The sequence below is a fragment of the Vipera ursinii genome (genome assembly GCF_947247035.1).
Source record: "Vipera ursinii genome assembly, chromosome: 2".
In the NCBI taxonomy this organism is placed as follows: Eukaryota; Metazoa; Chordata; class Lepidosauria; order Squamata; family Viperidae; genus Vipera; species Vipera ursinii.
Genome location: NC_139513.1, coordinates 192,195,911 through 192,219,285, shown reverse-complemented (window position 1 = coordinate 192,219,285; position 23,375 = coordinate 192,195,911). Strand labels below are relative to the sequence as shown.

Below are 23,375 nucleotides of genomic sequence, written 5' to 3'. Positions count from 1 at the left end.
TTGGATGTTTGCTCAAATTCACTCCAGCTTATCAAGTACCTGGTTCCATTTCAGCTCCCATCTTTTCCACACTCATTCCCTGCTATTAGGGCTGGCAATAAAATTCAGACTAACAAAGAATAGAAAAAAATATTCATCCAGACATTGTCACTCAAATTCTACATCCTCAAGCAATACAAGTTTGCTAGGTTTAATTGAGCAGGTCAAATTCACTCTTAGTTTTTGTAGTTTCCTTTCAGGAACAATCAACTGTGCAGGATTCCCAAGATCCCTTTAGATCAGACATGTCAAACACAAGGCCCAGGGGCCAGATCCGGCCCGCAAAGTGGTTTCATGTGGCCCGCGAAGCCATCCTGGAAACAGTGAGGGAATGGCCCCCACTGCCTTGGCCTTGGCCCAGAGATCCTCCTTCTGCCAGAGACCCTCAGATCTGTCCCACTCCTGCCCAGGCCCCCATAGGCACCCTTGATGCGAACGATGTAGAGCTGGCCACGCCCACCCAGTAGGCCATACGCACTTTAGCCACGCCCACCCAGTAGGCCATACCCACCCGGCCCCCTGAGGGCAACCGCAATGCTGATGCAGCCCTCAATGAAATTGAGTTTGACACCCCTGCTTTAGATTAAATGTATTGGCTTCACTTCTCCACACAAAAATGCTGACACATTACCATAGGCAGATGACTTCCTGCAGGTTTTCAGGCCGTCTGACTAGGCACACACTACTGAGAGTGCTTTAAAGAAGACGCCCACGGCGGAGAACTCTACCACCTGAGTACCACTTCTGCAAACAGCCTCATCTATTGGATTTTTGGAGTGGCAAGATAGATCAGGGCTTCAGCTGGAGAGGTCTATCATTACTGGCTAGGTTTATGCCCACCCTTTCCCTAGGAGCTCCAAGCACCCTGTACAGAGTTCTCCCTTTGTTTTATTCCCTATGATCATGTTCAGAAGGCTGGACTGGGAGGAAGTATGGACTAGAACTCTGATGTCCTCAATCCTTGTCCAACATCATAATACTGTGCCATTCTGCACCTGTGTACAATTAAGATTAAAACACAGTCCTTTGTTTTTAAAATATTATATAATTTGCAACTTTCAAAATCCAATCCCACCATCTCAGAAAGCAGCCAGCAACCAATTAAAATGGTTTCTAATTAAATGAAGCCAAATTATGCTCTGCATAAGGTTATGTGTGCTTGCTTCCAATGTGTATTAGCCTTCTCCAAAATTCTTCCAAGCTTTTGCCAGCCCTAAATAACAAGCCTATTAATCATGGCATAGCCCCAAGTGTGAAACTCAGTTGCAGATGACAAGGAAGTTTTATCCAGACACCATGAAATCAAGGAAATTTTTAATGACAGGGAAGGGGTCTCATACAAATAGCCCTTCAACAGGCTAAAAATAAATGAAACATCTGAAGCGCAAAGGGGAAATGCCTGATCGCTTCTGCACCAGTCTTGCCAGGACACATTATCTTGGTAGTCAGGATCTCCCACCAGTCACACCAGAACTGCCACCAGTTATTCCATGGTGTATCAAACATAATGGCCTCCTTCTACTGGGGATTTCGTTGTACCCTGCCTTTTTTTCTGGGAGTTAACTTAGCCCTTAGTCCTCCAGGAGAAGGCCAAGCAGCATTCAAGAGTCTGGACCTCTTCTGAAAGTTGCTTTCCTTGGAGGCGGCAAGCGGTTTCTTCTTTTTATTTACTTTCAACTCTCCTTTAGCTTCCTTCCTGGCTGCAACTGCAGTGGGAAGCTCTTGCTTTGAAGCCTGCTGCTGACTGGCTTTACTTTCTGGACCTTTTTTCTTTTTAGGTGGAGGTTCAGTTGGAGCTGGAGCAGACCCGTCTTTTACCGTTTGCTTTGTTAGCTCCCCACTGGGCGCTTCATCTAGAAGTTAAAAAATAAAGTTAGATTAGGAGTAGCCATCAGATTACTACATTTTCAGTTTTTAATTAATTTCAGGTTTTAACACCTTTAACAGGAAATTTCTAGGTCCCAATTATTACTAAAGGTTCTGAGAAGAGCTGGTAAAAACCCAATTCTCATCTTAATTTAAACTGCACCTTCCTCCCTGCTGTTAGAACTAGGTATTAGGATGTTCAAACCACACGATAATTTATAGTTATTAATTTGTTTTAAGAGTTAGCTTCACTGGAAGACAATATGTAAAATGTCAAATTCATTTACATATATTATTGTAAAGGTGTGCAGCATTTGGGTCTAATGCAGGCAAGAGGGCTTTGGATCCAAAAAGGCATCCTTGGCCTGCAATACAAAGGAGCTTCTTCTGGGCCTGCATGATAGCTTCATGGGCTCAGCAAAATACTTATCTGAGTTAAACATGTACAGCAGTGTGTCTTCATAGGTGTGTATCTCAACCCAGATATACCACCCACTCTGGAGAGTGTCTATTTGTGACATATAACAGAATCAACAGATAGTGATATTCACATTCTCCCCAACATAATTTTCTCTTTGGCTTCTTTAGTCCTTTCCACAGCAATTATTTAGGTACTGTTCAGGTCCACCTCAAAATAAAGTCTTGTTAGTCAACTAAACAGATTCCGTGGATAACAAGATGCAAGGTAATTCTGCAAGATAGTGTATTTTGGTTGAAGTTATTAACTTCCAGGTTTATAATTCCTGGTGGGTGTTGTCTGTCAGCAAAACAAGTTTTCTGGAAAAAAGGCAAGCTCTCAAATTCATTACCTTTCTGAGGTTTAGGAATGGCATTGGAAAATTTTTTCAATTTGGCCACAAAAAAACCATCCATGTTGTGGGTGTGCGGATAGAAACGGCGTGTGGATTTCAAGGAAGGATGGAAACGACGCTCCTTAAACCTAGACAGATGCAAAGAAAAAGGGATGCATTTCCAATACCCGAAGCATTCGGGCAAATGTCCACTGTCCCACTCCCATTTTTCAGAATTAGAGATACAAACCGGGTAAATCCTTCTTTGCCGAAGTCCAGACCCGTCGGCACCAAGCGGACGTTGCGTTTCTTCAGGGCATAATCCACCACCCACTCGTTCTCTTCCACCTGTCACCGCAGAGGACAGGCAGTCGGGTTGGTCAACGTCTCCAGAAGAACAAAAGTGTCAGTGGAGACGGCAAATAAAACAGACACCTACCATGACTGAACAAGTGCAGTACACAATGAATCCCCCAGTCTCAGAGGTTGCATTAACAGAGTCAATGGCACTGAGGATCAGCTCCTTCTGTATATGAGCACAGCGCAAAATGTCCTTTTCATCCTGAAAGAGACAGGAAGATGAATGTTAATAGAAACAAATCTCAGTACTTTTTATTTTAAAGGGAGGGGGGAAATTACAAAGTTTCCACCAGGAGACAGATGGGGGACTGAACTCTATGTTTTTCTGCATTTTACAGTGGCTTTTATAGCATCAGCAAGGGTCTAGAATGTGGGCAGACGAGGATCACATAGATCAGACATGTCAAACACAAGGCCCGGGGGCCGGATCCGGCCCGTGGTTTCATGTGGCCCCCGAAGCCATCCTGGAAACAGTGAGGGAACGGCCCCCACTGCCTTGGCCCTGGCCCAGAGACCCTCCTCCTGCCAGAGACCCTCAGATCTGTCCCACTCCTGCCCAGGTCCCCATAGGCACCCTTGATGCGAATGATGTAGAGCTGGCCACGCCCACCCAGTAGGCCATACGCACTCTAGCCACGCCCACCCAGTAGGCCAGGCCCACCCTGGCCACACCCACCCGGCCCCCTGAGGGCAAACGCAATGCTGATGTGGCCCTCAATGAAATTGAGTTTGACACCCCTGACATAGATAATGCTCACAGTTGGGGAGTTGCTTTCTGGAGGTGTTGCTGAGGAATTTGGCCAAAGCATTTATTTTGCAAGAGCTTGTGTTGTTTTTAATTTATTTGGCTTCTACAGCCACTCATTTCAACAAGTAACTCAAACCAGTTATTTTCAGACTACTATTTCAAAAATAAAATAAACTTTTTATTCTTGTAGTTGCCTTTATTCATTCAGCATACTGGCACTCTTTGAACCTGTTAAAACCAGTCTTATTCTGCAATACACATTTTATTATCAGGATTCTAAGTATATTCGAGAGATCCGGAAGAGTTTGGACTACTCCACAACCTCAATTATTTGAATTTTTCTTTGAAGTAATCTCATTTATATGCCAGATCTTACCCAACCCAGGACCTTGCAGACTGTTTAGTTCCATGACCAATTCTTCCAATGGACATCCTAGCCAAAAGTTTTAACTTCTGACGGGATAAAGTCACTGTTCAATCAATATGCTTACATCATGCCTCTCTCACTTCTTTCAGATATCCTTAAAAAGGCGCCTCTGTGTAGCTTATGGCAATGCATGAGAACGAAGAATGGATGTATCATTCTGAGCTACTCTGCTTGCCCATTCCGATACTGCTGTGCTTTATGCAGTGAGAATGAATAAACTTACCTTATTAGTTTTGACTGTGGGGTCCTTTGAAATAACACCAGTACCACTGCAGGGAGCATCAAGCAAGACTCTGTCAAACCCACCCAGGACCTTAAGTTGAAGAAAAATGGACTTAGTTCAGACATGTCAAACACAAGGCCCAGGGGCCAGATCCGGCCCGTGAAGTGGTTTCATGCGGCCCGTGAAGCCATCCTGGAAACAGTGAGGGAACGGCTCCCACTGCCTTGGCCAGAGACCCTCCTTCTGCCAGAGACCCTCAGATCTGTCCCACTCCTGCCCAGCCCCCATAGGCACCCTTCATGTGAACGATGTAGAGCTGGCCATGCCCACCCAGTAGGCCATATGCACTCTAGCCACACCCACCCAGTAGGCCACGCCCACCCAGGCCATACCCACCCGGCCCCTTGAGGGCAACCGCAATGCTGATGCAGCCCTCAATAAAATTGAGTTTGACACCCCTAGAAGGAAGTTACTCTGATTTGCTCTTGATTTGATCAGTTTATCAACTGAAGACTAAACTCTTATCTTGAAGTCTGCTCTTCCCCAAAGAGCAGAAGGCAAACAAGCCATGTCTGGTCCTCCCTGCCCTCCTCAGCAACCTGGTCATGAATCTGGCTCAGCCAGCAGAGGAAGGGTGAGGCAGCTGGCTGATACAAGAGTGGAGGCAGCTTTGCCCCTGACAGTTACCTCAAGAAAAGAAAGGGGCCCCACCTCCCCCTCAGCAGCATACCTTAGGAAACTGACGCCCATCACAGTGGCTCACAACAGTGTTTGTGACTCCTAAGCGGTGCAAATTTCCCACCACACTGTGCAAACGCTCGGCACTGCTGTCATTAGCTAGTATCACCCCTGTGTTCTTCATCAGCTGAGCTGCCGGGTAGAACAGAAAAATACGTGTCAGGCCTGCCTTTGCAGCAATGATGCAGCAACTCCCAAGAGGCTTCCATTCCTTCCGCACAATAAGCTGGTTTGGGGTTTCCTACAAAGGCAAATCCTTCTCCTCCATACAAAATGGAGGAGATTGCCTGCATTTCCTATGAAATAGCCTTCTCTGTGGATTATTCAGCACAGCTCTAAACTCCTTAGACTGTCTTAAAAAAAAAGTTGGCTGAGGACAAGATTTCTGCATTTCCTCCCTAAAGCCAGATATGACAACATTTAGTTCCCTCTAGGCTGCTAGTTATGAAACCTTAGCAACAACCAAGGCAACAAGGTTGGCAACGGCATTTTTATGGCATTTTGAAGGATGGCTGGGGAATTCTGGGAGCTGAAGTCCACACGGCTTAATAAAAGTTGTTGAGGCTGAAAAACACTGGTAATCAAAATAAACAAAACTGAAAGGCATATTAACCCGACTTCTTATGAGAAATGTTGAGAAGAAGGATGATCAGGATACGCAGGCTTCATTACCAAAGCAGCAAGAGATGAAATATGCCATGGGCCTACCAGATAACATTTGGAAGAGATTTAGGTATCTCCCTATTTCACAGGAGTATAAGAAGGGAGAGGATGTAAGGCGTACGATCTGCCCCCACTCTCCTATCCTTCCCCAAGAGCCTGAAGACCAAGATCTGCCGGTTGACCTGAGTCCCAGGTGGAATGGGCTTCTGGCCTGGTGGCAGACTCCAACTCCCCACTTTCCCTTTGCTCTCCACCCACTCACCTTTTTGATTATCATATTGATGTATTATCCTTTTGTGTGCCTTTGTCACTGTTTTATCTTATTGTCCTAGCATTTTACTTCTGTTCTGCTTGCGCTTCTTTCCTTTTCTTCCTTTTTATTATTGTAAGCCGCCTAGAGTAGCCTCATGGCAAGATGTGGCCTCAAATTTATTTATTTATTTATTTATTTGTTTGTTTTATATACCGCCTTTTTCCCGGAGGACTCAGGGCGGTGTACAGAGCAATAAAGTAAGAAAAAAAATCAGACAAAGGTGTTGAAGAGATGAACCTGAACTTTGACTGGGTTGGCTCAACCCAAACAATTACCTTAGGATAGGGGGAGAGACTGTAAATATGCACGCTCTTTTCCTCTAGCCATGCCACACAGAGCGGCAACAGCTGAAGAAGAGAGGATGTCAATTTAAAAACATTAAGAGACCTTGATAAAGTCCAATGCTCCATTACAATGCTACTGAATTCCAGCAAATACGTAAAAATTCCTTTTCAAGCCAGGGATTAGGGAAATGGAACAGGAACAGACCCAGAAATACTCTTTAATCTACCATGTGCATTTCTGTACCCTGTATTTATTGTAGGCATTCAAATGCTACTCAGGCTGAAATATTAGCAGGGTTCTCCTTTTGTGTCAACCCAGGATATCAGGGGCTGCTTTGTCCACACCCACACCGAATCCCCAACCTTCACTCTTTAAGAATAAAAAACACCTTGTCCGCACCTTTTTTTGTTGGGAATAATTACAGATGCTACGGTTGTGGACACTAAGCTGATGTTGAATTTAATTACGGCAGCAAGACTCTTAATAGGTCAGTATTGGAAGAAGGAGGAACTGCCGACTATAGAGGAATGGACTTTAAAGGTTTCTGACCTGGCAGAGATGGCAAAGATTTCGGCTTATTTGAAAGATCACTCGCAAGAACGTTATATTATGGAGTGGAGAAAATGGATTGAGTATATCCAGAACAAATATGGGACTAAAAAGTTTCATGTAGCATTTGAGTAAGTCTTCCTTTCTTTTCTCTTTTTTCTATATATTTTATATTAATAGTGTTTGTAGTTATCCTATATGAGCTAGAGAGTGATAGATTTTAGAGTTTATGGTTGTTAGCATATGGATGTTTATGATTGTTTTTTTGTTTTTTATACCTTGTACTTAGCTCTGGGAAGTCGGGGGGGGGGGGGGGGGAGGGGAGGGGGGGAGGGGTAGGAAGGGAGGGATAGGGGAGGGGTAGGGGGGGACTGTTAAAGATAAAATGATAAAACTTTTCAATAAAAAAAGAATAAAAAACAAAATGGTAGCTACACAGGGGAATAAAGGCTACTATTCTAATTTCTCCACCTACAGCTACCCCCGGTGATAGCTGGGTCCTACCCTTGAGTTTAGCAACCAAAGGAAGACATGGGGAAAGAGCATGGAAGGGAACTACAACCGTACAGGGAGTGCAGAATTATTAGGCAAATGAGTATTTTGACCACATCATCCTCTTTATGCATGTTGTCTTACTCCAAGCTGTATAGGCTCGAAAGCCTACTACCAATTAAGCATATTAGGTGATGTGCATCTCTGTAATGAGAAGGGGTGTGGTCTAATGACATCAACACCCTGTATCAGGTGTGCATAATTATTAGGCAACTTCCTTTCCTTTGGCAAAATGGGTCAAAAGAAGGACTTGACAGGCTCAGAAAAGTCAAAAATAGTGAGATATCTTGCAGAGGGATGCAGCACTCTTAAAATTGCAAAGCTTCTGAAGCGTGATCATCGAACAATCAAGCGTTTCATTCAAAATAGTCAACAGGGTCGCAAGAAGTGTGTGGAGAAACCAAGGCGCAAAATAACTGACCATGAACTGAGAAAAGTCAAGCGTGCAGCTGCCAAGATGCCACTTGCCACCAGTTTGGCCATATTTCAGAGCTGCAACATCACTGGAGTGCCCAAAAGCACAAGGTGTGCAATACTCAGAGACATGGCCAAGGTAAGAAAGGCTGAAAGACGACCACCACTGAACAAGACACACAAGCTGAAACGTCAAGACTGGGCCAAGAAATATCTCAAGACTGATTTTTCTAAGGTTTTATGGACTGATGAAATGAGAGTGAGTCTTCATGGGCCAGATGGATGGGCCCGTGGCTGGATTGGTAAAGGGCAGAGAGCTCCAGTCCGACTCAGACGCCAGCAAGGTGGAGGTGGAGTACTGGTTTGGGCTGGTATCATCAAAGATGAGCTTGTGGGGCCTTTTCGGGTTGAGGATGGAGTCAAGCTCAACTCCCAGTCCTACTGCCAGTTTCTGGAAGACACCTTCTTCAAGCAGTGGTACAGGAAGAAGTCTGCATCCTTCAAGAAAAACATGATTTTCATGCAGGACAATGCTCCATCACACGCGTCCAAGTACTCCACAGCGTGGCTGGCAAGAAAGGGTATAAAAGAAGGAAATCTAATGACATGGCCTCCTTGTTCACCTGATCTGAACCCCATTGAGAACCTGTGGTCCATCATCAAATGTGAGATTTACAAGGAGGGAAAACAGTACACCTCTCTGAACAGTGTCTGGGAGGCTGTGGTTGCTGCTGCACGCAATGTTGATGGTGAACAGATCAAAACACTGACAGAATCCATGGATGGCAGGCTTTTGAGTGTCCTTGCAAAGAAAGGTGGCTATATTGGTCACTGATTTGTTTTTGTTATGTTTTTGAATGTCAGAAATGTATATATGTGAATGTTGAGATGTTATATTGGTTTCACTGGTAAAAATAAATAATTGAAATGGGTATATATTTGTTTTTTGTTAAGTTGCCTAATAATTATGCACAGTAATAGTCACCTGCACACACAGATATCCCCCTAAAATAGCTATAACTAAAAACAAACTAAAAACTACTTCCAAAAATATTCAGCTTTGATATTAATGAGTTTTTTGGGTTCATTGAGAACATGGTTGTTGTTCAATAATAAAATTAATCCTCAAAAATACAACTTGCCTAATAATTCTGCACTCCCTGTACTCCACGGAAGTCCAGTGAAACATAGAGCCATACTTTAGTCTGTCAAAGATACTTCTTATCTTGTTTTCATCATCTGGCTCTCTTGCTGGGAGGATAAGGAATCGGGGTGAGGAGTAAGCCCAGATCTTGGTTGTTGTTTTTTTTTAATACCTTTTCAATTCTCTGCCTATCCTACAAGTGAGGGCTATGTTGCCAGAACCCAACTAAACCAATGCTAAACCTACAACTGTCCCTACAGAAGGAAGAGAATGACAATTTCTGCCTTCAGAAAAGAAAGGGCCTTTCAGAAGGAGCCTGCCTTTTAATGGAAAGCGCAGAGCAGCCTCGCATGGTGGGCAGTCCCCAAAATGGGGAATTTGAACCCATTCTTCCCCAACAAGCATGAGTACCTATGTAACTGGTCTTGCCTCCTGGGGCACAGCACATGTCCAGAATGCGCTCATTCTCCTGAGGGGCAAGAGCCATAACAGGGAGAAGGCTGGAAGCACCTTGCAGCATGTAGTGTCCAGCTAAGTACTCTGGGGTGGCACCTAAGAGTCAAAAAATGAAAGACCACAGGGATAAATACAGGGAAAGCAGTGGCAGAGCATCTATATAGAGGCAGGGCTTGCGGGGGGGGGGGGGGTAGGGAAGAGCAGAGAGATACCCACCTATAGGCACAGAGGAGTCATAAACAACAAGCCCAGTTTTTGACCACTTTCCTAATGGGTCTAAATTCACTCCACGATTTATCAATGCCTGTAACACAAAAGAGGCAGTTTAGCTCTTCCAATCGTGGCGAAAGAAGAGAAAAAAGGCTGGAAATGCTCAGGTAGGTACACACCTGGGCTAAATCACGGCGTCTTGTCTTCAGTGTATTGGTGCGGAGGGTCACCGGCCGAGACACCTCATTGGCTTCCAAGAATTCAACCAGCTAAAAGCGTGAAGAATGAAAGAATGGGAATCTTTCCTCATCAAGAAGCAGCGGTTATACACATTTTTCCACGGAGTAGAAATAATTGAGCTGATGCTTGATTTAAAGAATACCAATCTATCGAAAGAGGCGAAGAGGGCAAAACTGGAAATTCTTTTTCTCATCAACTGATGCTGTGCAAGAAACTAAGACCAGTTCTTAGTCTCCCAATGATAATCTAAAGGCAAAAAGCATCTCATCAGCCAGAGCTAATGTTATTGGGGAGAAGCTCTGATGGCAGGGAAGAAGAATATTTACAATTATACTGGAGTTCTTGCAGCAAGCAGATCTGCAGTAATGTATGCGTGAACATTGATCTGCACGTCAATATAGTGAAACTTATAAACAGAAAAAATGGAAAACTGAATATATATTTTTGACACCAAAACAATATTTCAGGCTGGTGTTGACTGCAGCCACCAAATATTTTGTATTTCTGACTAACAATCTTTCTAGGAAAATAGTACCTCAGACAGAGGGAAGAGTTCTGTCATCTTTCCAATTAAGAAATCACTGTAGGAGTAATACGCGGCAAGATCCTGATGCAGAAGGGATAAATATTCCTGCCTTGAGCGTCCTTTTTCTCGCTTTGAATTGAAATCCTGAAGCACCTCCATATTATCTTTTATACGCTGATGAATGAGTTGGAGATCAGGAGGCTGAGCAGGTGAAAAGGAATTAAGGAACAACCACAAATATGTGAAACTATCTTATACCAAGGCAGATATATTTTACTAACAGCTTACTCAGCTTTTTGCAGTACAGACTCCTGAGATTACTGATTCCATCAGTGACTTCTTCAGGCTTCCACAATAGGGGCACAAGAGAGTATCTGGAACCTATCAAACATGTGACCCCTGGTTAGGATTACACAAATCCAAATTACCACTACTAGATGACAGCAAAAATATATTTTTGCAGTCCAGATTTGGTAATCGCAGTACTTAGCTTGGCCCCTTGCACAAATATAAGTTACAAGAAAAGTATTTTGAATCCCAATAAGGAACATTAGGGGTTTGAAGCTTAATTTTCACTTTGAACTTTCATATTCTACCATCCAAAGTAAAACTGGTTGTGAAAATGTTTCATGCTAGCTCCATGCAAGATAGATGGTGGTTTATCATGACACACTGGAACCACACCGCATTCATTTACTTATTACATATTTATCTCATTTAAAAACAGCCCTAAAATTTAAATGAACTGAAATGTGTCAGAGAGACATCGATACTTAAGCTTTCTTCCAAGAAAGCAATTCAGGAGTGCCAGTCTTTTATGGAAAGTTTAAGCAAGTGTTAATTCCTAGGGACCTGCAGTATGAATTCACCATTCAAACCCTATAATCAGGGTTTCCTAACCATGGCAACTTTCACACATGTTCAACTCCCGGAATTCCCCATCCAGCCATGTTAAGTAAGGGTAAGTCCATGAGTTTTAAAGTTGCCAAGGTTGGGAAACCCTGCCTATGACAAAGCTGTGCCATGCAAAGGGAAAGACTCAGGAGAAGGCATAGGGCAGGGGTAGGCAACCTCGGCTCTTTTATGACTCATGGACTTCAACTCCCAGAATTCCTGAGTCAGCTATGCTGACTCAGGAATTCTGGGAGTTGAAGTCCATGAGTCATAAAAGAGCCGAGGTTGCCTACCCCTGGCATAGGGCAACTCTGGACAACCCCCTTAATATTCTCTGGGTCCACCAGGGTAAGGATATCTTCTTTCTCTATCTCCGGCCCGCTGGGAAGCACAAAGCACTCCTGTGCCTCCATGTTGAGCTGCAGGTCTGTGTCCTTTTCTTCTTCTTCTTCTTCTTCTTCTTGCTCTACCCTCTGCTTGGACACTGGAGTCTCATCCTCACTGTCATCCTCACTGTCGTCCTGCCTGCAACCCAGAAGAAAAACCATTTTGCAAGGAGACTCACAAGAGTAGGAGAAAAATTGGATCCACTGTTAAGGGGAAAAGGCTCAGCAATTCCCCCAAATGAAATATTTTGGATTACTCACCCTTCCACCTTTTGTTTTCGAGCAGCTCGTTCTATAGGCAGGAGCTGAATGGAAAAGCACACAAAGAACCCCTTTATCAAAGGCAGGAGTATTCTCTGCCCACCCAATCTGAATAATGCAGATCTACAATATAAGGAACGGGGATGGAAAGCCTATTAACAGAAACTTTATTTAATTAGATCAGGAAGGCTTCCTGACTCTTAAATGACTCTGGGTGGTCTTACAGCAGGGGTCCCCAACCCCCCAAGCCGCGGCCCATTAGGAAACAGGCCACACAAGTGAGTGAAGCTTCATCTGCACATGCACGGGATCTAGGTAGCGTGTGAAACGACACACAAACCCTCAGGTCCGTGGACAAACTGTTTTCCATGGATCTGGTCCCTGGTGCCCAAAAGGTTGGGGATCAGGGTTTTTTTAAATATAAAATATGTACCCATTCTGTGAATGCAGGTATCTTTTTACTGTAATAGTGACACTAGAACAGAACAGAACCAGTCACACACACATACACACACACAAACACAAATAGGAGACCCTTATAAAACTTTCATTGAAAGGCCCTTATAAAACTTTCATTAAACTTCAATTAAAAAAGCTTCAAGGTGCTGCAGCAGACCCTCTTATGTCAGCGGAAGAGCTATTATAGCCCCAGGGCTATAATACTGGGGAAATGTATTATGGGGGGAGGGGAAGGGGGAAGGAGAGAGGAAGGGAGGAGCAAGATTAAACTGACCATCATTTTTCATTATTACTCAGCAAAGGTCAAAGCAAACCTGTGGGAAAGCTAGGATGCAAATAAATAAACCAATTTCCCAGCCTTGGAAAGCCATTGTGACATCTCTTGCACAGCACTCAAAACTGACAGTTTCTGTTCAGTAACAAAATCACAGGCAAAACAAACATCTTCTTCAGCCTTAGGTTTTCTTGGTCATACAGGCAGATTCCCACACTTGGTCTTAGTAGCTAAGTTAAATAAAATATAGTATACTCTGTTTGTATTGATAGCCCAGTTGCTTTGTAATGTTAGATTACAATGCATCCCAACACAGAATATGGGGTTCTAAGTCAGGGACAAAATGGCCCAAGAGACAGAGCAGACACAAAATTCAAACAGGAGACAGTGGCACAAGAATTTCTACTTAATAAGTAAGAAATATTTCCATCCATCTGAATAACATCCACCTAAAAGCATTACTGCCCAATACTCTTACCTCTTCATCGCTAGAGGAAGCAACTCCATAGTCATCCATAATGTCATCCTCACTTAGATCATCTTCACCACTGACAGCCATGCTTTCTCCTTTGTCTTCTTCGCTCTCTTCAGTCCTGGATCTTTTCTTCCTTAAGGCAGGGGAGGTGAGCTGTGTGGCAGCATCACTGTTGCAGTCAGTTGGGTTGTCCTCTTGGGACCTTTTCTCCTTCTTTGCATTCTTTAGTGTCTTTTTTTTAGCTGCCAAAAAGGACAATAGAACACTGTGAAATAACTACAATGAACTGCCTGCCCTGGCACACTTTAGAGCACAGGTCTTCACCTCGTGTGGATGGAGAATAATGAACCTTGTAATTCAGGAGAAAGATGGTGACGGTCAGATGGGGATGGCAAGGCCAATGAGTGTAGGGTAGCCAGGCTGTCAGAATACAGGACAGAGATGAAGGGTGTGGGGAGGGGGAGGATTACTTATGTCAAGTGATCAGTCTTGCTAAAGTTCTGCTGATTAAAAAAGGTAAAGGTAAAGGTTCCCCCGCACATGCGTGCTAGTCGTTTCCGACTCTAGGGGCCGGTGCTCATCTCCGTTTCAAAGCCGAAGAGCCAGCGCTTGTCCGAGGACGTCTCCGTGGTCATGTGGCTGGCATGACTAGACGCCAAAGGCGCACGGAACACTGTTACCTTCCCACCGTAGCGGTCCCTATTTTTTTACTTGCATTTTTACATGCTTTCGAACTGCTAGGTTGGCAGAAGCTGGGACGAGTAACAGGAGCTCACTCTGTTACACGGCACTCGGGATTCGACCCGCCAAACTGCCGACCTTCTGATCGACAAGCTCAGTGTCCTAACCCACTGAGCCACTGTGTCCCTTCTGCTGATTAGTTAAATACAATTGCTAAATATCCTTTAGTCTGAAGTGGTAAACGAACAGGAGAACCAAAGTGGCACAAAAGTAGCTTTCATTTACCAAACTAACAAAGTAGAGCTTTATAAAATTTGTTAAAGCTAACAGCACTGTGGTTTGTTAATCTTTTTGCATTGGCCGCTAATTCTTATAGCGGGGGAAGAAGCTTTCTAAAGAGATAAAAAAATGACATAGAATGAGTCTCTGAGTAGTTGTTCCTGGGGTCCAAGGGACTGACAGGAACAGACTGCAATAAGTTGATGTTGGGCCTAGAGAAAGCAAAGAAGAGATTCCACCCTCCTTCTGCCTTCAGTGCCCCACTAGAACCCAGTTTCTGAATACCAGACAGTATCTGAAGTGGAATGTCCTTCCCAGTCTCCTGAATTATCAGAAAAGAAATGACCAACAGTTACTCAGCGGCTTAGTATTCTAGATGTTTTAGTATAATCAGCATATGCTACTGGTAAGTATGAAACTAAAGGCCTATATATAGGAATGATACAAAGTTGGGGAAGCACATTGCTGCTCTACATCTGTCAATCAATATAAGAGCCTTGGTGGAGCAGTGGGCTAATGCCTCCTTAAGTAACACCAGCTGCCTGCAATTAGTGCAGGTTCGCATCCCACCAGGCTCAAGGTTGATTCAGCCTTCCATCCTTCCGAGGTAGGTAAAATGAGGACCCAGATTGTTGGGGGCAATAAGCTGACTTTGTAATAATGCCGCTTGGGGGGTTGTGAAAGCCCTAATAAGCAGGCATATACATAGAATGAAGGCTACTGCTAAGCTTGTAAGCCGCCCTGCGTCTTCGGAGAAGGGCGGGATATAAATGGAATTAAAATAATTTTAAAAAAATCGTAAACCCTGAATAGTTATAGCTCCAACCAACCTGCCTAAATCAGCTAAAGGATAAATATTCTTGATTCTGTCAATGTACCTGTCACATTTTGGTGATTGAGGACATTTTTGTTCACCTGCGGTTTCTCAGATTTAATCCGTCTTTTTGCAGCTCTAAAATGAAATAGAAGAATGAATAAAAAGTGACTCCAAGAAAGCAAAAATAAGGAACATGAATTGAACACTTTGAGTACATTTAAAATGATTAATTAGCATAATTTAACACTTTAAGTAAATACATTTAAAATGATTAATTAGCAAAACAACAGTATGAGAACAAAAATATGTTGGTTCTCCCTTATTGGTGTTTTAAATTCTTCACATTTACTGTAAATAGATGGACCTGCTTATTTCAGGAAAATTGTGTCAACTGTTGCTAAAAAGCCTAATAAAAAAGCTGGACTGAATGAAAAGCAACACCTCCAATGTTATAGGTCAGGGGTAGGCAACCTCGGCTCTTTTATGACTCATGGACTTCAACTCCGAGAATTCCTGAGTCAGCTATGAGTTATAAAAGAGCCGAGGTTGCCTACCTGTTATAGGTCATCAGTAGATGGCAGTACTGATGCACTGCGAGCTCTGATGTGTTTTTAGCATCAATTCTTTCACTTCATTTGGTGGGAAGCTGCTGCAAGAAAATGTTATGTGGCTGTTTGTGAAATGGAAACCTGCAATGAATACTTGACAGTGCAATGCACCGTGACTGAATTTTTGACTACCAAAAAAGTCCCTCCAAATGACATGTGCGGGTTGTTTAGCATGATAACTATTGCAATTTGAGTACTGCGCATCATTGGCAAAAAAATGCAAAGATGGTGATTTAAGAGAGGCTGATAGACTGATGAAGGAGTATTGGCAGATCACTCAAAGGGAAGTTGCTGCTAAGTTTGGAATTTCACAGAAACGTTTAGATCACATTACACGATGTTCTTCAATATCAGGAGGTTAATGCAAGATGGGTTCCTTGTGTGCTGGTGAGAGAGATGAAAGCTTCAACACTTTAAATTTGCCAGCAATTCTTATCACGAGACTCTTTCTGCAACTGCTATCACATCATGAGGAATTTCTTCATTGCACTCTGACAGCTAATGAAACAGGGGCTCATCTTTATGACCCAGAAATGAAACATTAGTTTATGAATACAGTTAAAATGCTTCACTTGAGGAAAAGAATTCAAAATTCAGCCGTTAGCAGGAAAACTCAGGGTTCTGATGTTAATCACATTGATTTCCTTGAACTCTGCGCTATTATCAACTAGAATGCCAAGTTGCAATACTGAAGTTTTGAAATAACAAGCAAGCATAATTTGGGAGCAGAAAAAGGATGTTCTTGCACCAACATGAGAACACTAAACCTTATACCTCAAAAGCCACTCAAGAGGCAATGGCAAAATTAAATCTGACATTTTACTCCATCAACTGTGCAGTCTGGTCTAGCACACATGACTTCCACTTTTCCCAAAATTAAAGGAATACCTTGGCGGATATCTGTTTGACTCAAACAAAGAGGTGGGAAGGACTGTCAGAACCTGGTTGAAGAGACTAAGTATGGGGCTCTTTCCTGACAGCTTTAAAAAGCTCGTTCCATAATACTGTGGCCCTTCACAGGGCCAAAAATGTAAAGATGGTGAACCAGTAAGAGTTGATTTGTGTGATCAAGAACAAAGCAGACAACCTGTGGCAGGAACTGATGAGTTGCACATGAAAAAGTTGAAGCACATGAAAAACATTGAAGTGATTAAGGAAAAATGGATGAATCAAAAAGAAATTGCTGCCACATTTGGCATTTGATATGAACAGAAATGTGCAAAAAATGGTAATTATATGCAGAAATAAAAACAGCTAATTTCAAGGATTATTTCCCTGTTTCATTTATTAAAACATCCCTGTTTCAAGTGATAGAGATGAAGGCATTACTTTTCATTCAATCCTTATACCACAGCTTATACATAATATGCTGTCCTAATAATGTTGATTTATCTGTAAAACTACAAAAGCTCCCATTACACTGCAGATACACACATTGCAAAGCTACATAAAACTGAATAGCATAAAAAAAAATCAAATTTAACCTTATGGTTTGCTGCGAGCAATTGATCAATCGCTACCTGAGATTTAGAGGATATGATGCTAAGTATGTAGTAACTTTAGCATTAATTTCTAATGCTAGCCTACACACTTTAGCAAAAACAGGAACTATATGATTCAGGGACAACTAACCTTTGGATTTAAACTCAGCATAAAAACAAGCCAAACTGTATCACTACTGACATCTCATTGAAAATGCCCTAGCAATAAGTGCCAGATGTCGTGCCCTAAATTGTAAGGGTTTACATTTGTTTTTATACATGACCAAAAGCACCTCAAGGTTGATGAAACCCTTCATGCTGCACATTATGACAATCCACACTCTCTAACATAAGACTTTTGTCTTTCCTAGAAGAAAGGCATGCTGAGGAAGTGGGTGGAGCCAAGTAAACTAATCTGGCTCCCCACAGACATCAACATGGTCTTGAAAGGCCAGAATGTGACTATAACAAGCCAGCTGTAGAAGCTGTTAGACACAACAAAGAGCTGGATTTGGCCAACCAGCAGGCTGGGATGCTGGCCTGTGCTGGTCAGTCTACCTCAGGGGTCTTCAAACTTGGCCCTTTTATGACTTTGTGGACTTCAAAGCCCAGAATTCCTCAGCCAGTGTGCCTGGCTGAGGAATTCTGGGCTTTGAAGTCCACAAGTCATAAAAGGGCCAAGTTTGAAGACCTCTGGTCTACCTTCTTCATCAAGATGGGGGGGGAGGGGAAACCGAGTACTCCTTCATTGGGATGAGTTGTGTGAGCTGTTTCTGCCTGGCAGCAGTTGGTGTCTTAGGTGATGTCACATCTTAGAGCAGGGATACACAATGATTTCTGGCCAAAAGTCATAATTGGCCTTAAAGTGGTACACTAGTGATTGCTTTCTTAAAACGTAAGAGAAACTGATCAAAAAACCCATTTTCACTGACATGTGATTCAATACTCATCACATACTTTGTTGTAATCCCCTTTTGTCACATTCAAACTTACAATGCAGCAATAAACTTTTGCAGACGCTCTAAATGACACATTCAAACTTTGGGAGGTCTGCATGGGAAGCCGAGGATCTAGAGCACAGGTCTGCAACCCGCGGCTCCGGAGCCGCATGCAGCTCTTTCAGCCGTCTCCTGCGGCTCCCAGTCCTCTGCCTTGTGCAGTCCAAAAAAAAAAAAAGTGGGACTAAAAAAGTTCAACCAATCAATTCAAATATGCAGGGCAGGTGCATATCTCGCCTTGGCTCCACTCTTCAGTCAAACCCTGTTCTGCGCATGCACGCATATACGCACATGCGCACACATTTTTTGCAGCTCCCAGTTTTTCCTTTTGTGAGGGAACCGGTTCCGAGTGGCTCTTTCACTGTTTCAGGTTGCTGACCCCTGATCTAGAGGGCCAAGTACTTCAGGGCATTAATGCACAATATGGTAATTTAAAAATAAGCATTACCAGTATGATACATCCAATTATCAGCTGAAAGTATTTTTAATCAATAGACAGGCATATTAAAAACAAAAGATACTGCTGTAAAATATATTTTACTCTAGACTAACCTTCGTCGAGCATGACTGGAAAGTTTTGTTGCATTGTCATCAAGTGCTGGGGAAAAAACAAACAAATCATGACATTTCAAGAAGGGGAAATCTTTGCAAGAAATACAAAAGCCTTCATGATATTTAAGGACCAACAAGTTTCACAAGTTGTAGATAACATTCAACCCACAAAGTTTTCAAATGCTTATGGGAAAGCTAATATAAACAAATCTGAGTTTGACAGAACAGAGAAGTGAGACCTATAACGCCAAGAACAAACTTTTTTTTAAAGTTGTCAAGCTACAGAATGCACATCTATGGAAACCAAAAATTCCTACTGCCTCAAGTCCTCCATACAAAACTGAAAATGTCTGCTAAAGTCTTAGATATCGTTTTGCCTTCCACTCTTCTATTCAGAATATTGAGCCTTTCATAATGAAGGATATAAAGAAGGTGTTTGCAGTTTGGTGCAGTTGTCACATAACTGATTAACTACTGCAAATTGATTTCCATGAAGCAACAAAAATATGCATCAAATGGTACAAGTTTACAGCAAGAAAATGAAGTATCCTGCTACTGATTCAGTAAGATGTATGATTTTGGTAAATAATAGAGTTTGATTTCCATATCTCTTGTCTCCCCAGCACAAAATTAAATATACACACATAAAACAGAAAACACTTTGCCCCATAACTTCAATATTTTAGGTCTTTTGTTCAGAAGAATTCTGGTTCCACACACACATACAAAGGAAAACAAACAAGTTGTTGTTAGCTGCGAAGTCGTGTCTGACCCATCGCGACCCCATGGACAACGATCCTCCAGGCCTTCCTGTCCTCTACCATCTTCTGGAGCCCGTTTAAGCTCACGCCTACTGCTTCAGTGACTCCATCCAGCCACCTCATTCTCTGTCGTCCCCTTCTTCTCTTGCCCTCGATCTTTCCCAGCATTAGGCTCTTCTCCAGTGAGTCCTTCCTTCTCATTAGGTGGCCAAAGTATTTTGAGTTTTAGCTTCAGGATTTGGCCTTCTAAAGAGCAGTCAGGGTTGATCTCCTCTAGGACTGACCGGTTTGAACACCTTGCAGTCCAACCAAGAAGTTTACCTAATTCTCAACAGAAACATATCAACAAATGTTTTCAAGTACCACAAACTGCCACAGAAATCTTATAACTAGAGCCTGAAAGGGAAAACAGAGACATTCATTGCTTTGCTACATGAAATACAGTTGTTGAAGTTTATGCCCTGCCCAAAGCCAGCCCTGCACTTGAGATCTGAGATTTGAACACACTATCTCCTTAACAAAAATGGAGCAATATCAGGAACAGAAGCCTGACTTTAGATTAAGCATGCCAACAGGCAAAATTCTGCATACTTAGTCACTTAAATCAGAGACAGTAAAAAAGAGCTCATAAAATCAACTTGCTGGTGGAGTGCAGGAATGGCACCACAGCAAAAAAAAAAAAAAAAAAGGCTGTGCTTCATATATAGCAATGTGTCACCCAACAAAGAATCATCCAACTCAAACTTCATCCCTAAAAACTGCAGGGCAGGAGGAAGAGCTGAAATCCATTTTGTTTGATCTGTGTGCCCAGCCTTGGGAGAAAAATCAGGAATATGCTAGCAGTTTTTCCAACAAATAAACAAATAAAACAAAAGCAGAAACTTTTGGAAGTTGTAGCTCACTTCACTGGATACCCAGAAAGGCTAAGCTGATACAGAATTTAAATTGGGGCAAGGCCATGGATGGGAGGGGATTAAAGACAGGTTAGGCAAATGTGAGACATTATAGTGTCTTGCAAAGTGACGATAGTAATGCAATCTAAATATTGCTGAAATCATCTGAGACTGCCATAAACTGTTTGATGTACACAGGTTCAGCAATTTTTCTCTAAATGATGAAGTTAAACTCTTGCTTTTTTTCCAAACAATAACTCTGAGACGTGCTGTAGATGCCTTGAGAGGCTGAGATGCCGTGATGTTACCTTGTCCTTGTTCTGAGCCCAGATCTCAAATGTACGCCCGTAAATTCTTAAGACATCACAACTCAAAACAAGGACAAATATTCCCAGGTCATTTACAGCAAATCTCAAAGTGACTCTTTTGGAAAAGCAGGTGTGTGAAGGCACCATCCACTGAGAAATGTTGGACTTCAATAGAAGAGAATATACGTAGCTCAAGATTGAATTGTGGACTCCTGAGCGTGGTTGTTTTCTTGCGGATGTTTTTGTTACCCATGCGCCTACACTACAGGAAGTGCTCTGAAGAGGTTACCTAGCTGGGTAACAAAACGTCCACAAGAAAATAAGCAAGCTCTAGGAGTACCAGGGACTCCATACCAATGGTTTTTAGGCTATCTCGGAAGGCTTCAACAAATGGTTTAACCCAGGGGTAGGCAACCTCGGCTCTTTTATGAGTCATGGACTTCAACTCCCAGAATTCCTGAGCCAGCTATGCTGACTCAGGAATTCTGGGAGTTGGAGTCCATGAGTCATAAAAGAGCCGAGTTGAAGTCCATGAGTCATAAAAGAGCCGAGGTTGCCTACCCCTGGTTTAACCCAATACAACTGCTAATCAATAAGATGCTTGTAATCTGTCTCGCGTGTAACCCGCCTCTCTATAACCAGCCGATCTTCGCCTCCCCAATTCTCCACCCTAGCCCTACATCAGTCTAGCCACCTCACGCACGAGGAGGAGAGTAAGTAGCTCACGCAAGCGGATGCCTTTAACTAAAACTGGTTAGTCGGGAAAGGTCCAACGTGATTCCGGATTTATTTATTTTTTGAACCACCCTAGGCTAATGCCTACGTTGTCCACGATAGGAAGTTCTGGCAGAGCGACTTACCGGGCGGCAAAAAGCGGGCCAGCTCCTCCTCCGCTCCGCGCTGCTTGCGGGCTTTCCGACCCGGCCCCCGCTTTGCCTGCCGGCTCGGGTCCAATTTGCGCCCCATGGCTCAGGCCTCCGCTTTCGCGTGGAGCGGGACACGTGGGTAGGCTCCGCCCCCTCCGTGAACATCCCGACTTCCTTCCGTTTTCAGACCCATCTCATTGGCCGTTCCTCCTCCCCTCCCCCCCCCCGCTCGCTTCCGCAGCCTTGTGATTAGTTGGGTAGTTGTCGCTTTCTTTCATTCACAGACTTGTGAGTGACCGCGCTTTTGTGGAATTCGTTTGCTCTTCTCCTCAGTACAAGCAGGGAGGCCGGTCCGCAGAAATGCATAGAAAAAAAAAAGCCGAAAGTTTGTATCTAGTTCAGGGGTAGGCAACCTTGGCTCTTTTATGACTCATGGACTTCAACTCCCAGAATTCCTGAGTCAGCATAGCTGACTCAGGAATTCTGGGAGTTGAAGTCCATGAGTCATAAAAGAGCCGAGGTTGCCTACCCCTGCCCTAGTCTTTCCCTTTGCATGGCACAGCTTTGTCATAGGCAGGGTTTCCCAACCTTGGCAACTTTAAAACTCATGGACTTCAACTCCCAGAATTCCCCAACATGGCTGGATGGGGAATTCCGGGAGTTGAACATGTGTGAAAGTTGCCATGGTTGACTCAGGAATTCTGGGAGTTGAAGTCCATGAGTCATAAAAGAGCCGAGGTTGCCTACCCCTGATCTAGTTTATCCACCCAGTTTACACTCTTCATCACCTTCTATTCCAGGGGTGTCAAACTCAATTTCATTGAGGGCCACATCAGCATTGCGGTTGCCCTCAGGGGGCCGGGTGGGTGTGGCCTGGGTGGGCGTGGCCTACTGGGTGGGTGTGGCTAGAGTGCGTATGACCTATTGGGTGGGCGTGGCCAGCTCCACATCGTTCGCATCAAGGGTGCCTATGGGGGCCTGGGCAGGAGTGGGACAGATCTGAGGGTCTCTGGCAGGAGGAGGGTCTCTGGGTCAGGGCCAAGGCAGTGGGGGCCGTTCCCTCACTGTTTCCAGGATGGTTTCGCGGGCCGCATGAAACCACTTCGCGGGCCGGATCCGGCCCCCGGGCCTTGTGTTTGACATGTCTGTTCTATTCCATGAAGAAAACCAGTGTTTTTTTTAAGGAAACCAGTTACAAAGACTTTAGAGCCTCTAATCTTCGATGCCACGCTCCCAGTTTGGGAGACAGCTTCTGCTCAATCACAGCTACCTCCAGAATGTGAATGTTATTTCCAACAGGGGTCCACGCTTCCACCCAGGAAGAAGACGCCGAAAGGGGAAATACGAGCCACATCGTTTCAACTATCTGTGACAGTGAACTTTAGCAGCTGCAATTTCTCTTCTCGTTTCGGAGGAAAAGTCTCGGAAGACGTGCTGATGTTATGCTTATTCCAGGAATGCTTTGCAATCTGAAGTGTTTTCTTCAGATTGGATTGAAAATGTTTTCCCATTAAAAGGTGCAGTGTGTGGATTAGGTATCCTTTCTCGGGTCTTTTAGCAGCCAGCTGGACTTGGAAAACGGATTTCTCCAAAGAAATGGGTTGACAGAGAAAACAGATATCTGCATCCAGAATTAGAAGCATGCCATAACTCAGCACTTCTCAACCATGGCAACTTTTAAGATGTGTGCACTTTTAACTCCCAGAATTAGTTATACTAAAGTTGAGAAACACTAGCGTAAGTAATTAAATGGATTGTGTGTTTTTCATCATTGCAGCATGTACAAAAGACACTGTTGGATCTCAGGTATCTGGAGGACATATGACTCAAGGCAATTC

At 43.5% G+C, this 23,375-nt stretch overlaps 1 protein-coding gene across 1 annotated transcript; it reads right to left on the bottom strand.

Moving 5' to 3' along the window:
• Positions 1-1,336: 1,336 nt before the first annotated feature.
• On the bottom strand, positions 1,337-21,695 carry NOP2 (NOP2 nucleolar protein). The gene is made up of 16 exons (XM_083354021.1): positions 21,532-21,695; positions 18,710-18,755; positions 15,132-15,205; positions 13,297-13,535; positions 12,086-12,129; positions 11,797-11,963; positions 10,554-10,753; positions 9,958-10,047; positions 9,785-9,872; positions 9,524-9,664; positions 5,185-5,324; positions 4,455-4,544; positions 3,136-3,258; positions 2,947-3,044; positions 2,715-2,845; positions 1,337-1,892 (listed from the first exon to the last, which is right to left on the bottom strand). The coding sequence occupies exons 1-16, from the start codon at positions 21,635-21,637 to the stop codon at positions 1,558-1,560; spliced, it is 2,112 nt and encodes a 703-aa protein (XP_083210147.1). The 5' UTR covers positions 21,638-21,695; the 3' UTR covers positions 1,337-1,557.
• Between the last annotated feature and the right edge of the window lie 1,680 nt (positions 21,696-23,375).